The sequence below is a fragment of the Aethina tumida genome, chromosome 4 (assembly GCF_024364675.1).
Source record: "Aethina tumida isolate Nest 87 chromosome 4, icAetTumi1.1, whole genome shotgun sequence".
Taxonomy (NCBI): Eukaryota; Metazoa; Arthropoda; class Insecta; order Coleoptera; family Nitidulidae; genus Aethina; species Aethina tumida.
The window spans coordinates 16,471,596-16,490,794 of NC_065438.1; the positions used below are offsets into that span (position 1 = coordinate 16,471,596).

Consider the following 19,199-nt stretch of genomic DNA (forward strand, 5'->3'; position numbering starts at 1 on the left):
TATATTAATTTCGTATTAATTTTAATGTTCCATTTATATAAAATTTCGTTCTTTGAAAAACTGAATAATTATGTGGTATATAAAATTTATTTTTGAAGTAATATCCAATTGACAATTGCAATGACAAATTTGAATTGAAAAAATTAAATTTAATTTCATCAATTATAAATCTTTTGAGACAGATATTTTGATTGATGATTTATTTTGTTATTTGTTAATTATACGAATTATTTTCATATACATACGTCGTCCAAACTACATATTTTTTTCCGCCAACAGTTTTCGACATATTACCCGAAAACTACGTCGTACGTATTCCCGTATATAATTGCTCGCGTATAAACAAATCACATTGACACCGTTCACATCAATCAAAACCTCACGGACTTAATTTATTTGTTCGGTTCGAATTTATCACCAGAACTAATCCGCTAGTCGTACGATTTATCGAATTAATGGACGCGGGCGTATTTATTTTTATTTTTATTCCCCTTTTTTTTTCGATAATACACACTGACACACATCAAATTTATTTTTCCTAAATGAAATTGTCCGAATCCGACGACCAGCGGGTCCCGAGTTGATAACGGACAAGTCCCGCGTTCATTTTCCGTCACCGAAGATTATCGTGATTATGAAAACGAAGCTGTCAAATCCCCCTTCGTTTTATTTTTTTATTCCGTTCATTGCGTCGCACAGTTTTCGTATCAACTCACTCGATCCGACGAACACGGCGAAAGCTTTCAATATTGATCCCGTAAAAATGATATAATGAACTTAATAGCGGATTTGGCGTATTCCTGTTGGTGGTGGTGGATGTTTGGGGTTTCGATGGACATCGCGTTAAATTAAAAACAAATATTTGTTGTACGAAACAAAATTAAAATTGAAAATGCCCGGGTTTATTTTTACATTTTACAATCATTTTAGTGTTTCGAAATAAATTGCATTTTATATTTGTTAAGCAGCATCGAATTCGAGTTTTATTGTTGAAAAAAAAAAAAACGCAATATTTTAATGTTTCTGCTGTCATGCACGGTTAATAATTTTGTGGGTCAACAGCAAAAATGCGCGTGCTTTAATTTTTATTTGTGTTTTAATTTCGAAAACTTCGGATTTGTTTGGTTAAACATGGAATATTATAAATTCGCAGTGTGGTTTTTAAAATGTACAAATCCATGATTGATTTATAAATACCCGACTTTCGGTTTAATTCCCTTTCAAATCTGCGGCATAAATTAATTAACAATCAAATGTTTAATATAAAAATCAGCATATTTTGTTATTTAATTATTTTTTACACAAAAAGTTAATTTAGTACGTCCAATCTCCATATTTAATTTAAATACATAAACTCAATTTATTTATCCAGGAAGGCTTTTGTGTTTTTGTATACCATTAATTTTTTATATGTAAATAAAATATAAATATTTATTGCACATATTCAATATATTTTAATGTTAAAATTTTATGTTGTTTTTATATATATGTTTGAAACGAATAACCAACACAGTTATAATTTAATGAGTAACCGTATCTATTTAATTTTTGACAGCTTTTTTAATTATTTTACTGATACATTTTTAACTTTGTTATTAACTCGATATTGTGTACAAAGCAAAATAAAATAAATATTTGTGAATTTAATATTTTATTTGGGTGTTATTTATCTCTTTTCGATGTTTGTAATTTTGCTGAATCGTTGTAAATAAAAATTAAATCAATATGGCTTATAAAAATACAGTTCCAGTATTAGAACAAATATATAAATATTGTACAAACAAAATAACAAATTACATTAAAATCACTCAAATCACACAACATTCAAATAATAGAAATAAAATTGAAAAAATTACAAATCAATTTCATTTTCATAAAAAATCAAAAAGCTGAAAAAATTCAATTTCAGAATTACAACAATTGCATACATGTAAATAATAATAATATTAAGAACAAAATAATGAATTATTATATATAAATACACAATTTCATTTCAAAAAAGTTATTATTTATGTCAACAGTGTCATATTATGACAAAAGTATGTTTATTAATTAGACTTTCGAAGTTTTAATTTTAAAAATGTGATTGTTAATATTACATAATAATGATATATCATGTCAAAAATAATTATTGTTTATTATGACTTTATTCTTTTCATTTCATAAATATTATTGTTTATATCAACAGTGACAGACATATTATGTTAAAAATAAATATAATTAATTTATACTATAAAACTTTTATATAAATATTATGTCATAAATAACAATGACTAATTATACTATCAATTTTTTTCATTTAAAAAATGGCATAAATAATTATGTCAAAAATAATTATCAATATCCCTTTATTTTTTTCATTTAAAAAGTATTATTGTTGATATCAACAGTGACATATTATTTCAAAAATAGTTGTCATTATTATGCCTTTAATTTTTTCATTTCAAAAATATTATTATTGATATCAAGACGTCAAAATTAATAATCATTATTATTCTTTTAATTTTTTCATTTCAAAAACATTATTGTTAATATTAATAGTGACATATGTCAATAATAATTATGATTAATTGTAACTTTAAATTTTTCTTTTAAAAAATGGCATTATGGTCATTGATGACATATTATCAAAAATAATTATTATTATTATGCCTTTTTTTCATTTCAAAAATATTATTGTTGATATTATGTTAAAAATAATTATAATTATTAATACTATAAAACTTTTATATAAATATTATGTCATAAATTATAATTAGTAATTATACCACAATTTTTTTCATTTAAAAAATGGTATATAGACATATGTCAAAAATAAGTATCATTATGCTTTTAATTTTTTCTTTTAAAAAAAATATTATTAGTATCAACTGTGCTATGTTATGTCAAGAATAATTGTAATTAATAATACCTTTAAATTTTTCATTTAAAAAAATGGCATAACCATCATCGATGGTGAAAAATAAATATCATTATTTTCCCTTTTTTTTCATTTTAAAAATATTATTGTTGATATCAACAGTTACACATTATTTCAACAATAGTTGTCATTATTATGCCTTTAATTTTTTCATTTCAAAAATATTATTGTTGATATCAACACGTCAAAAATAATAATCATTATTATTCTTTTATTTTTTTCATTTCAAAAACATTATTGTTAATATTAATAGTGACATATTATGACAATAATAATTATGATTAATTGTAACTTTAAATTTTTCTTTTAAAAAATGGCATTATGGTCATTGATAGTGACATATTATCAAAAATAATTATCATTATTATGCCTTTTTTTCATTTCAAAAATATTATTGTTGATATTATGTTAAAAATAATTATAATTAATTAATACTATAAAACTTTTATATAAATATTATGTCATAAATTATAATTAGTAATTATACCACAATTTTTTCCATTTAAAAAATGGTATATAGACATATGTCAAAAATAAGTATAATTATGCTTTTAATTTGATATTAGTATCAACTGTGACATGTTATGTCAAGAATAATTATAATTAATAATACCTTTAAATTTTTGTTTTAAAAAATGACATTATGGTCATTGATAGTGACATATTATCAAAAATAATTATCATTATTATGCCTTTTCTTTTCATTTCAAAAATATTATTGTTGATAATATGTTAAAAATAATTATAATTAATTAATACTATAAAACTTTTATATTTATATTATAATTAATAATACCTTTAAATTTTTCATTTAAAAAAATGGCATAACTGTCATCAATGGTGACATATTATGTCAAAAATAAATATCATTATTACCTCTTTATTTGTTTCATTTTAAAAATATTATTGTTGATATGAACAGTGACATATTATTTCAAAAATAATTGTCATTATTATACCTTCAATTTTTTCATTTCAAAAATATTATTGTTGATATCAACAGTGACATATGATGTCATGAATAATTATTATTAATTATACCTTTAATTTCTCATTTAAAAACAGGCATCATTGTTATCGACAAAGACATATTATGTTAAAAATAATTATAATACCTATATTTTTTGTTTAAACAATGTTTTTGCTGTAATCAACAGTGTCATATTATAATATAAATAATAATTATCAATTATACCCCCAACTTTTTCACTTAATAATGGCATTGTAGTTATCAACAGTGTTAATATTAATAGTAATATATTATGTCAATGATAATTATAATTAATTGTACTTTTAAATTTTTCTTTTAAAAAATGGTCTTATGGTCATTGATAGTGACATATTGTCAAAAATAATTATCATTATTATGACATATGAAAATATTATTGTTGATATCACCAATGATATATTATGTTAAAAATATTTTTTATTAATTATGGCTCAAAAATTTTCTTTTCGAAATTGTCATTTCTGTAGTTAATTATTATTAATTAACTTTAATTTTTCATTTCTAGAATGCCATTTTATTATTATTTCAAAAACTATTATTTACTATTATATTAGTTAAAATTATTATTAATTATGCTTTTTATTTTTTTATTTAAAAATATTGTTGATGTCATTAATGACATATTATGTTTAAAATAATTATTAATAATAATAGTTTTAAAAGCTGTTAACGACAGTGATATACTATGTCAAAAATGGCTATTATTAATTATTACTTAAAAATTGTCCCATTTTCACTTTTATTCATCTAAATTGAATTCGAGATATTGCCTATATTGAATGTAGTGGGCCACCCTGTATTTTTAAAACCATATTTTAATTCTAATTAATGTGCCCCATTACGCAGGTAAATTCAATATTGCCCGACAAAACGTTATAAAACGCAAATATATGTTTTGTACATAAACAATAAATGCACGATGTAATTTCGAGGCGAAATTAATATTTGCATAACTTTAACAAACGAGTATAATTAATTCCGAATGTTTTATGGGGCGGCAAATGAAATTTGTCGAGCAATGTCCTTTCACGCCCCGGCCTTTAAAAAGGGCCTTACCGTCGAGTCCGCGGGTTTCGCTCCGCGAAAAAGTAAACATTTCATGTGTACCCGACAAACCGACAATCTCATGATTTAACCGGCGTCCATAACGCGGCCGTAATTTGCGACAGTTCAACTCACCTGTGCGGGGCACGTAGAGGTTGAGATAGAGACAGTCCTCGCTCTGGTTGGCGAGCAGCGGCAGCAGCTTCTCGAGATAGAGCAGCCGTCCCCGCGGGAAGTCGAGCAGCGCTTCGGAGCGGTTGCCGATGTCGGGCGGCCGTTGGGGGCACACGGCCCCGAAACGGTCCGCCAGTCGGGTGTTCTTCCAAATGGACGGCGTCACCGGAGGCATGTATCTGGAAAAGGGGCCACGTTTATTTTGGGCGACTACTGCTAACTATCTCGGGCATGTTTGTTTGGACGGGACGGAATTAGTGTTGGGATGTTTGGTTTTGGCTCCAGGTCGACGGCACCGACGCATTCGGATTAAACGCGACTCATCAATCTTTAAACAATGACGGAACTGATTTCTTATTAATTATCACGATGACTGTACCAAAGAATCTAAAGAATCTAAAGAATCTAAAGAATCTAAAGAATCTAAAGAATCTAAAGAATCTAAAGAATCTAAAGAATCTAAAGAATCTAAAGAATCTAAAGAATCTAAAGAATCTAAAGAATCTAAAGAATCTAAAGAATCTAAAGAATTTAAAGAATCTAAAGAATCTAAAGAATCTAAAGAATCTAAAGAATCTAAAGAATCTAAAGAATCTAAAGAATCTAAAGAATCTAAAGAATCCAAAGAATTCAAAGAATCCAAAGAATCCAAAGAATCCAAAGAATCCAAAGAATCCAAAGAATCCAAAGAATCCAAAGAATCTAAAGAATCTAAAGAATCTAAAGAATCTAAAGAATCTAAAGAATCTAAAGAATCCAAAGAATTCAAAGAATCCAAAGAATCCAAAGAATCCAAAGAATCCAAAGAATCCAAAGAATCTAAAGAATCTAAAGAATCTAAAAATCTAAAGAATCTAAAGAATCTAAAGAATCTAAAGAATCCAAAGAATTCAAAGAATCCAAAGAATCCAAAGAATCCAAAGAATCCAAAGAATCCAAAGAATCCAAAGAATCTAAAGAATCTAAAGAATCTAAAGAATCTAAAGAATCTAAAGAATCTAAAGATTCTAAAGAATCTAAAGAATCTAAAGAATCTAAAGAATCTAAAGAATCTAAAGAATCTAAAGAATCTAAAGAATCTAAAGAATCTAAAGAATTTAAAGAATCTAAAGAATCTAAAGAATCTAAAGAATCTAAAGAATCTAAAGAACGTAAAAAATCTAAAGAATCTAAATAATTCTATACTAAGAATTCCTGGAATTAATCCTTATTACTTTTATTAATTGATAATCATAGACATGTCTCATTTTTAACTTCAAAAATGTAATTGTAATTAATAACAATGTTATATTATGTCGAAACAAATTATTGATAATTTTGGGTTACATTTTTCATGTATTAGTAAATATGGCAAGTTACATATAAAGTTTTCTAATAATTTCCAAGGATTTTTCGTACTTTTATTACTCCTATAAATAAGCACTTAATTAGGTTTAATTATTTATGTATTTTTTGTATAAAACTCACTTAATTATATTTTAAAAATTCTTCATTTTAGTTTACCCTTTTATTAAAATATATTAAAAATTTGAATATATATCTCCGTTTTCTTTGTAAAGTATTAAAAATATTAATTACACTCACGTAATGAAAGTCATTACTTAAAATATTTTTATAAAACAATCTTAATAAATTAAGTATATCATGTACTTTTTTCCTATAAATAAATAAAACTTTTAATCACAGTTTTTTTTAATGAAGGAATGAATAAAATATTTAATAATATGATGAACTAAGACAAAAGAAACAAAAAAGTCTACTTAAAATTTCTGTCAATAAAACTTAATTACACTGTCCTTTAATTATATACATAAAAAACCATGAGAATCTTCAAAGTAGACTAGCTTATTATACTTAAAAATATAAGATAAGAAAAATAGAACGAGATTTAAACGAGCAACCAGTTTAGATGTTTAAAAAATGGTCGAAACGTTAAAACAGGTACAAAAATGGTGAATGGCCGTAAAAGTTTTAAAAATGGCGAATGCGCTAATTAAAAATTGGAAATTTTCATAAAAATTAAAATTTGTCACATTTTTAATTTTAATATCCATCTTAATTGATTTTCTAAGTTTATTAAAAATTTGTTTTAATTCTGAAATTGTTATTTTTTCAGGCATTTTTGATTTCAGTTATGAAACTCAATATTTATTGGTAGTTTTTTAAATTTTATTACTGACTATATTGTGTGACTTGAATGATTTCATATTTATTTTAATATATCTATTTATATAATCGAATTGATCTTAATATATACAAATATTTAATTCTGTAATTGTTATTGTTTCAGGCATTTTCATTTTAGTATTTAAAATGAACATGATTGATAATTTTTTAAATTTTATTACAACCATTTATACATTCTAACTGATTTTTGTATATTAATTTCGTATTAATTTTAATACGTTTTTTTATATAGTCGTTGATTCTTTGATATATTGAATACTTGTAATATCCGGATTTCCAGATTTTTTACTAAGAATTCTCAGGATTAATCTAATCTTTATTAGTTTTATTAATTAATAATCATCGACATGTCTCAAAATTTTTCACTCCAAAAATGTAATGTGATTAATAACAGTGATATATTATGTCAAAACAAATTGTTGACAATTATGGGATATATTTTTCATTTATCTATTAGTAAATATAGCAGGATAAACAAAGTTTTCCAATATTTTCTAAAGATTTTTCATATTTTTCCTATGAATAATCACTTAATTATGTTTAATTATTTACATATTTTTGTAGAAAACTTACTTAATTAAATTTAAATATCCTTCATTTTAGTTTACCCCTTCATTAAAATATATTAAAACTTTGAATATATATCTCCGTTTTCTTTATAAAGTAATAAAAATATTAATTACACTCACATAATAAAAGTCATTACTTAAAATATTTTTAAAAAACAATCTTAATGAATTAAATTTATCATGTACTTTTTTCCTATAAATAAATAAAAATTTTAATCACAGTTCTTTTAATTAAGGAATGAATATAAAATTTAATATGATGAACTAAGAGAAAAGAAACAAAAAAATCTACTTAAAATTTCTGTCAATGAAACTTAATTACACTGTCTTATATACATAAAAAACCATGAGAATCTTCAAAGTAGATTAACTTATTATCCTTAAAAATATAAGATAAGATAAATAGAACGAGATCTAAACGAGTAACCAGCTTAGTTGTATAAAAAATGGCAGAAACGTTAAAACAGTGATGAAAATGACGAAATGTCGAAAGTTTAAAAAAAAAATGGTGGATGCGCATAATTCTATTTATGCTTGCAAAGGTTGACTAGACTTTAATTAATTATTTAAAGTCGTATATGTCTCAATAAGTAACTTATTCAATCTTGTTTGATTTAAAATTTATAAAAATAAGAATTTATAGTTAGATATTTCTTAATTGAAAAATGATTATTTTCGTAAAAACTAAAATTTGTCTTATTATTATTAAATTAAAAATTGAGTATTTTAATAAAAATTAAAATTTTTCACATCTTTAATTTTAATATCCACCTCAATTGGTTTTCAAAGTTTATTAAAAAGATGTACATATTAAAATATCATATCTGAAATATTTTCATAAAACAACTTTCGATTTAAAATTTACTAAATAATAAATAAATATATATTTATTATTAATCAGCTGCAACTATGTACAGAAATGGCGAAAGCATTGAAACCAGTTACAAAAAAAAATAAAAACTTTAGATATTTATTACTGATTTACTGTTACTGATATAAATTTAAGCACTCAGACATTATTAAATTGTTTTTATCAAATGAACAAAAAATTGGTTAATAAATTTATAATATTTCATTGAGAAAATATTCGCAGACATCTTAGTTGGTTTTCTAGGCTTATTTAAAAAATATACATATTAAAAGATCATTCCTGAAATTCTTATAAAATAACTTTCGAATTAAAATTTAGTAAATAATAAATAAATATATATATTTATTATTTAGTATCAGCTTCAGCTATGTACAGAAATGACGAAAGCATTGAAACTAGTTACAAAAATAATAAAAACACTAGTTATTGATTAAAAATACTGATTCACTGTTACTGATATAAATTTAAGCACTCAGACATTATTAAATTGTTTTTATATAATGGACAAAAAATTGGTTACTAAATTTATAATATTTCGTTGAGAAAATATTCGCAGACATCTCAATTGGTTTTCTAAGCTTATTTAAAAAATCTACATATTAAAAGATCATTCCTGAAATTTTTGTGAAATAACTTTTGATTTAAAATTTACTAAATAATAAATAAATATATATTTATTATTTAGTATCAGCTTCAGCTATGTACAGAAATGACGAAAGCATTGAAACTAGTTACAAAAATAATAAAACACTAGCTATTTATTAAAAATCCTGATTCACTGTTACTGATATAAATTTAGGCACTCAGACATCATTAATTTGTTTTTTATATAATGGACAAAAAATTGGTTACTAAATTTATAATATTTCGTTGAGAAAATATTCGCAGACAGCTCAATTAGTTTTCTAAGCTTATTTAAAAAATCTACATATTAAAAGATCATTCCTGAAATTTTTATGAAATAACTTTCGAATTAAAATTTACTAAATAATAAATAAATATATATTTATTATTTAGTATCAGCTTCAGCTATGTACAGAAATGACGAAAGCAATGAAACTAGTTACAAAAATAATAAAAACACTAGCTATTTATTAAAAATACTGATTCATTGTTACTGATATAAATTTAAGCACTGACATCATTAATTTGTTTTTTATATAATGGACAAAAATGGTTACTAAATTTATAATATTTCGTTGAGAAAATATTCGCAGACATCTCAATTGGTTTTCTAAGCTTATTTAAAAAATCTACATATTAAAAGATCACTCCTGAAATTTTTGTGAAATAACTTTTGATTTAAAATTTACTAAATAATAAATAAATATATATTTATTATTTAGTATCAGCTTCAGCTATGTACAGAAATGACGAAAGCATTGAAACTAGTTACAAAAATAATAAAACACTAGCTATTTATTAAAAATCCTGATTTACTGTTACTGATATAAATTTAAGCACTCAGACATTATTAAATTGTTTTTATATAATGGACAAAAAATTGGTTACTAAATTTATAATATTTCGTTGAGAAAATATTCGCAGACATCTCAATTGGTTTTCTAAGCTTATTTAAAAAATCTACATATTAAAAGATCATTCCTGAAATTTTTGTGAAATAACTTTTGATTTAAAATTTACTAAATAATAAATAAATATATATTTATTATTTAGTATCAGCTTCAGCTATGTACAGAAATGACGAAAGCATTGAAACTAGTTACAAAAATAATAAAACACTAGCTATTTATTAAAAATCCTGATTCACTGTTACTGATATAAATTTAGGCACTCAGACATCATTAATTTGTTTTTTATATAATGGACAAAAAATTGGTTACTAAATTTATAATATTTCGTTGAGAAAATATTCGCAGACAGCTCAATTAGTTTTCTAAGCTTATTTAAAAAATCTACATATTAAAAGATCATTCCTGAAATTTTTATGAAATAACTTTCGAATTAAAATTTACTAAATAATAAATAAATATATATTTATTATTTAGTATCAGCTTCAGCTATGTACAGAAATGACGAAAGCAATGAAACTAGTTACAAAAATAATAAAAACACTAGCTATTTATTAAAAATACTGATTCATTGTTACTGATATAAATTTAAGCACTGACATCATTAATTTGTTTTTTATATAATGGACAAAAATGGTTACTAAATTTATAATATTTCGTTGAGAAAATATTCGCAGACATCTCAATTGGTTTTCTAAGCTTATTTAAAAAATCTACATATTAAAAGATCATTCCTGAAATTTTTGTGAAATAACTTTTGATTTAAAATTTACTAAATAATAAATAAATATATATTTATTATTTAGTATCAGCTTCAGCTATGTACAGAAATGACGAAAGCATTGAAACTAGTTACAAAAATAATAAAACACTAGCTATTTATTAAAAATCCTGATTTACTGTTACTGATATAAATTTAAGCACTCAGACATTATTAAATTGTTTTTATATAATGGACAAAAAATTGGTTACTAAATTTATAATATTTCGTTGAGAAAATATTCGCAGACATCTCAATTGGTTTTCTAAGCTTATTTAAAAAATCTACATATTAAAAGATCATTCCTGAAATTTTTGTGAAATAACTTTTGATTTAAAATTTACTAAATAATAAATAAATATATATTTATTATTTAGTATCAGCTTCAGCTATGTACAGAAATGACGAAAGCATTGAAACTAGTTACAAAAATAATAAAAACACTAGTTATTGATTAAAAATACTGATTCACTGTTACTGATATAAATTTAAGCACTCAGACATTATTAAATTGTTTTTATATAATGGACAAAAAATTGGTTACTAAATTTATAATATTTCGTTGAGAAAATATTCGCAGACATCTCAATTGGTTTTCTAAGCTTATTTAAAAAATCTACATATTAAAAGATCATTCCTGAAATTTTTGTGAAATAACTTTTGATTTAAAATTTACTAAATAATAAATAAATATATATTTATTATTTAGTATCAGCTTCAGCTATGTACAGAAATGACGAAAGCATTGAAACTAGTTACAAAAATAATAAAACACTAGCTATTTATTAAAAATCCTGATTCACTGTTACTGATATAAATTTAGGCACTCAGACATCATTAATTTGTTTTTTATATAATGGACAAAAAATTGGTTACTAAATTTATAATATTTCGTTGAGAAAATATTCGCAGACAGCTCAATTAGTTTTCTAAGCTTATTTAAAAAATCTACATATTAAAAGATCATTCCTGAAATTTTTATGAAATAACTTTCGAATTAAAATTTACTAAATAATAAATAAATATATATTTATTATTTAGTATCAGCTTCAGCTATGTACAGAAATGACGAAAGCAATGAAACTAGTTACAAAAATAATAAAAACACTAGCTATTTATTAAAAATACTGATTCATTGTTACTGATATAAATTTAAGCACTGACATCATTAATTTGTTTTTTATATAATGGACAAAAATGGTTACTAAATTTATAATATTTCGTTGAGAAAATATTCGCAGACATCTCAATTGGTTTTCTAAGCTTATTTAAAAAATCTACATATTAAAAGATCACTCCTGAAATTTTTGTGAAATAACTTTTGATTTAAAATTTACTAAATAATAAATAAATATATATTTATTATTTAGTATCAGCTTCAGCTATGTACAGAAATGACGAAAGCATTGAAACTAGTTACAAAAATAATAAAACACTAGCTATTTATTAAAAATCCTGATTTACTGTTACTGATATAAATTTAAGCACTCAGACATTATTAAATTGTTTTTATATAATGGACAAAAAATTGGTTACTAAATTTATAATATTTCGTTGAGAAAATATTCGCAGACATCTCAATTGGTTTTCTAAGCTTATTTAAAAAATCTACATATTAAAAGATCATTCCTGAAATTTTTGTGAAATAACTTTTGATTTAAAATTTACTAAATAATAAATAAATATATATTTATTATTTAGTATCAGCTTCAGCTATGTACAGAAATGACGAAAGCATTGAAACTAGTTACAAAAATAATAAAACACTAGCTATTTATTAAAAATCCTGATTCACTGTTACTGATATAAATTTAGGCACTCAGACATCATTAATTTGTTTTTTATATAATGGACAAAAAATTGGTTACTAAATTTATAATATTTCGTTGAGAAAATATTCGCAGACAGCTCAATTAGTTTTCTAAGCTTATTTAAAAAATCTACATATTAAAAGATCATTCCTGAAATTTTTATGAAATAACTTTCGAATTAAAATTTACTAAATAATAAATAAATATATATTTATTATTTAGTATCAGCTTCAGCTATGTACAGAAATGACGAAAGCAATGAAACTAGTTACAAAAATAATAAAAACACTAGCTATTTATTAAAAATACTGATTCATTGTTACTGATATAAATTTAAGCACTGACATCATTAATTTGTTTTTTATATAATGGACAAAAATGGTTACTAAATTTATAATATTTCGTTGAGAAAATATTCGCAGACATCTCAATTGGTTTTCTAAGCTTATTTAAAAAATCTACATATTAAAAGATCATTCCTGAAATTTTTGTGAAATAACTTTTGATTTAAAATTTACTAAATAATAAATAAATATATATTTATTATTTAGTATCAGCTTCAGCTATGTACAGAAATGACGAAAGCATTGAAACTAGTTACAAAAATAATAAAACACTAGCTATTTATTAAAAATCCTGATTTACTGTTACTGATATAAATTTAAGCACTCAGACATTATTAAATTGTTTTTATATAATGGACAAAAAATTGGTTACTAAATTTATAATATTTCGTTGAGAAAATATTCGCAGACATCTCAATTGGTTTTCTAAGCTTATTTAAAAAATCTACATATTAAAAGATCATTCCTGAAATTTTTGTGAAATAACTTTTGATTTAAAATTTACTAAATAATAAATAAATATATATTTATTATTTAGTATCAGCTTCAGCTATGTACAGAAATGACGAAAGCATTGAAACTAGTTACAAAAATAATAAAAACACTAGTTATTGATTAAAAATACTGATTCACTGTTACTGATATAAATTTAAGCACTCAGACATTATTAAATTGTTTTTATATAATGGACAAAAAATTGGTTACTAAATTTATAATATTTCGTTGAGAAAATATTCGCAGACATCTCAATTGGTTTTCTAAGCTTATTTAAAAAATCTACATATTAAAAGATCATTCCTGAAATTTTTGTGAAATAACTTTTGATTTAAAATTTACTAAATAATAAATAAATATATATTTATTATTTAGTATCAGCTTCAGCTATGTACAGAAATGACGAAAGCATTGAAACTAGTTACAAAAATAATAAAACACTAGCTATTTATTAAAAATCCTGATTCACTGTTACTGATATAAATTTAGGCACTCAGACATCATTAATTTGTTTTTTATATAATGGACAAAAAATTGGTTACTAAATTTATAATATTTCGTTGAGAAAATATTCGCAGACAGCTCAATTAGTTTTCTAAGCTTATTTAAAAAATCTACATATTAAAAGATCATTCCTGAAATTTTTATGAAATAACTTTCGAATTAAAATTTACTAAATAATAAATAAATATATATTTATTATTTAGTATCAGCTTCAGCTATGTACAGAAATGACGAAAGCAATGAAACTAGTTACAAAAATAATAAAAACACTAGCTATTTATTAAAAATACTGATTCACTGTTACTGATATGAATTTAAGCACTGACATCATTAATTTGTTTTTTATATAATGGACAAAAATGGTTACTAAATTTATAATATTTCGTTGAGAAAATATTCGCAGACATCTCAATTGGTTTTCTAAGCTTATTTAAAAAATCTACATATTAAAAGATCACTCCTGAAATTTTTATGAAATAACTTTCGAATTAAAATTTACTAAATAATAAATAAATATATATTTATTATTTAGTATCAGCTTCAGCTATGTACAGAAATGACGAAAGCAATGAAACTAGTTACAAAAATAATAAAAACACTAGCTATTTATTAAAAATACTGATTCATTGTTACTGATATAAATTTAAGCACTGACATCATTAATTTGTTTTTTATATAATGGACAAAAAATTGGTTACTAAATTTATAATATTTCGTTGAGAAAATATTCGCAGACATCTCAATTGGTTTTCTAAGCTTATTTAAAAAATCTACATATTAAAAGATCATTCTTGAAATTTTTAAGAAATAACTTTCGAATTAAAATTTACTAAATAATAAATAAATATATATTTATTACTAATTTTTTAAATAAATTTTTAATTGTATAATAGAGTACTTTAGCTGTATACAGAAATGAGACAAAATCTTTGAAACTAGCTACAAAAATGATAAAAACCCAAGAGTTATTGATTAAAAACACTAATTGACAGTTAGTTATATAAATTTATGCACCTAGACAGTATTAAATTATTATTTTTTTATATATAATGTAGAAAAAAATTGGCTGACAGATTTATAATAATATATCGTCGTGTATACATTCACAGACATCTCAATTGAATTTCAAAACTTATTTAAAAAATGTATATATTAATTGATTTCATTTGAAATATTTTTATAAAACAACTTTCGAATTAAAATTTATTAAATAATGATATATTATTATTTTTTTTTTAAACAAACTTTAAATTGTACACTTCAGCTGTGTACAGAAATGACAAAAGCTTTGAAACTAGTTACAAAAGTAATAAAAACTCAAGAGCTGTTTATTAAAAATACTGATTCACTGTTAGTCATATAAATTTAAGCATCCAGACATTATTATATTAATTTTAAATAATAAACTCCAAAAAAGTGAGAGGAAACTTTCTCAGATATTGTGGACAATTTCTTGCTGTAAAATAATACTTTACACAAAAGTAACAAACTTTGTAAATCGACATTTTCAAGTTCATAAGCGTAACTGCGGCGAAGAGCCAATTAAACAGGAAATAATCACGTCATAACTGTAAGTCGAACAATCTTGGCGAATATCAATAAATTAATGCGTATCCGGCTTGCCAGGTCAACAAGATACTTCAATTTACATAAAGATCCATTGAATTATTTATAGACCACTGAGCTTTATTTGTTCTTTATACATTTCCGATTCAGTCAATACTTAACTATGCTCGTACCCTTCAGGAAGATTGATATGTAAGTTCAATTTAATCATGTTTGTGTATTCGAATCCGGCATGGTCGTGCTGTCAAATTTAAATAATCGGCGGGTGTTCGGGAATTTATTCGTCCGAAACGTTCCGCTTTATATTTATTTAAATAAACTCGAAAGCGATTAATTGGAATCTTTTCGAGAGCAATTCCGCGGAAAATGCCCGCACATCCGGATCCAGACTCTTTCATTCCGCGACAAATTAACAAAAAAAAAAAAATAAAAATAAAAATGCGTCCCATTATTCAATTTATGCACGCGACAAAAATGTTATAATCAACGGCAAAATTGAAATTTCGTTTAACCAATGTCTAATTTCAACATTGACGAATCAATCACAATAATGAAATCCATTTTATATTGACTCACCGATTCAAAAAACGCAATACAATTTGTATTGTCGCATGAATTCAATTAAATCCGGCCGTTTTAAAAATGCACACGTTAAATCCAATAATTCAGTCGCAACTTGATTAGACATTTATTTATTTATTGCCCCCCAGTAATAATAAATCAGGGCTAACAATTTCGAGCGGGCATAAAAATAATAATAAATAAAACAGTGCTCGTTTAAAATATTTAATATTCCCCTCTAAATGGGACAAAGAAGATGGAGCGGCCTCTTACGTAAGTAACTAATGTCTTTTTCGCTCTCCCGTTTTTCCGCCCCTCGAAACGTATGAGAATGCGACTTAATGGTTAAAAAAGAATTGAAATGAAAGTCGGTGAATTTACGGGGGCCCCATAATTCATGCGGCCAAATGGTTTATGTGTGGAAAACATGCCTGGGAAATTGACGACGTTTTGTTAAGACGCAACTGTCAGTTTGTGGTTTGACTTAATGAAATCCATAATCGGTCTTGAGGTCTTATCGGAAGAAAAGTAAATAAAAATAATTTAGTATTTTAGTACACTACTTTAAAATATTTTTTAATATGGTTAAAATAAAATAAAACATAAAAATATATAAATATACAAAATTGTATTATATACTAATTTATTTATATTATTAATATATATATATTATAATTTGTTTAATAAATGAAATTTTCAAAATTTTTAACTACATACTTATTCAATAATGTTTTTAATTTTCATAAAAAAGATGTGTACATTTTGGTAGATAAAAAATAAAAAGTTTTATTAAATTACATTATATAAAAACGATCAAAATTTTTAGTTTTAAGTTTAAAATTATAGACTTCATAATTATGTCTAATAAATTATTATATTTAAATTTCTTAAGTGATTTATTGGTTTACATATTTAATTTATTTAATTGTAAATTTCATATTATTAAATATTTTATTTAACTGTCTAAAATTTAGAAATTGAAATAATATATAAATAGTGATGCATAATTAATGTATAAAAACAACAAAATCGATTTTTATATTAATAATAAATTATTTAAACAAAAATTTTAAATTAATGCTGTTCCATTCGACTTAAAATTCAAATTCGATTTTATGAAAATTTGAAGAAAATTTAGGTACGTCTAATTTTAAATCCTTTAAACGAAGTAAGTAAGTATAACTAACTGCAATAATATAAATAAAATATTACATATTCCAATTCATATATTTTTATTGTTAATGGAAAAAGTCAATTAAAGAATTAATTTTATTTTGAGACACCGATTTTATTAATAATATACTAAACAAGTCTTACTTCGTTAACATTGATTATCTAATTATAATTAATGAATAAAATAAAATAGAAATTTAAAATCCAGTAATTGTTTAATTTAATAATTAAGTATTAAATACAAATTCTAAATTATTTCGACTGTGAACAATCCAAAATTCGAATTTTAAATTTGTCCCTGCAAGAGTGAGAGAGAAGGAAATATATAATCATGAGAGTTAAAGCAGGATAAAAGAAGAGGTGGCGTATTGTATTCGAATTTTATATTTGTTCCTGCAAGAGTGAGAGAGAAAGAAATATATAATCATGAGAGTTAGAGAAGGATAAAAGAAGAGGTGTGCAATTTTGTGTGGCGGTCTGCATTCAATTGTTATTCTTGGAATCGTGATATTATAGAGGAGAAGGGGAAACTTTGCGATTTTTGCTGTTTACGAAATATTTCAATACGGTTTCACTGACAATTAATATATTTTGATTTTAGAATTACCTTATATTTAAGTATTTAGGTAATGATGTTTAATAATCATATTATTTAAAATTATCAATTAATTCTTTATAATAATTTTATTTTTTATAATAAAATATAATTTGACAATATATATTTTTAATTAACAATTTTAAATTATTAAAATTAAAAATAATAATAATAATAAATGTATTGTAAAATAAAATTTTTAGTTTTCTGCAGATAAATTATGATCTGTAAAAAATATCAAAAACTTGTTTGAAGATAAATTATAGGAAATTGATATGTCTACAAAAAATGTCATATATAATTTTCCCATAAAGTTGATGGCTGCGTCAGAAAATGAGAAAAATTACAAAATTTTAATTCAATCCAACTTTAATGTTAAATAACTTTTGAAAAAATTAATATATTAAAAAGCTGTAAGAGACATTTTTTCTATAAAAATCTTTTTGAAATATTATCTCTAACGAGAGTTAAAAAATTTCAAAATCCAAGAGAACACCGTTCCCGTGTTATTTAAACGGGAAATTAAAATTTACGATGCGGCACCTCTTAATATTAATATTAAAATATTTTTTGATGTTTAAACGGCATTTGAATTTATTAAGAATAATATAACACGGTTTTTTGACAATTTTCACTAATTTTATCATTACGGTAACTTTGTAAATGTGTCCTTTGGTTTTTTATTTTTCTCATAAGTGATTTGTGTGATTTTAATGCAGAATTTTATGAAAATTTGAAGAAAATTGAAACTCTTTTATGTTATTACTAATATTGTACTAAACAACGTGTTAATCAAAGTAAGTAAGTATAATTAACTACAATAACATAAATAAAATATTGCATATCCGAATCCATAATATTCTTATTGTTAATGAAAAAATCATAATTAAATAATTATAAATTATTTAATCGTTCGTGCAAGAGTGAGAGAGAAAGAAATATATAATCATGAGAGTTAGAGAAGGATAAAAGAATAAGTGGCATATTGTGAACATCAAGTAAGCTGTGCAATTTTACGTGACAGTCTGCATTTAATTGTTATTCTTGAAATCGCGACTTTAGTGAGGAGAAGGGGTAAAAATGA

General features: G+C 23.3%; 1 protein-coding gene across 3 annotated transcripts in view; it reads right to left on the reverse strand.

Annotated features, from left to right (window-relative positions):
* LOC109603327 (neuroligin-1) overlaps nt 1-19,199 on the reverse strand; it is a 579,545-nt gene that overhangs the window by 230,917 nt on the left and 329,429 nt on the right. For all 3 annotated transcript variants that reach the window (XM_049967041.1, XM_049967040.1, XM_049967042.1), the window contains one exon: nt 5,109-5,326. In XM_049967041.1, coding sequence (XP_049822998.1) covers nt 5,109-5,326 — 218 coding nt within the window. The remainder of the gene's footprint in view (nt 1-5,108; nt 5,327-19,199) is intronic.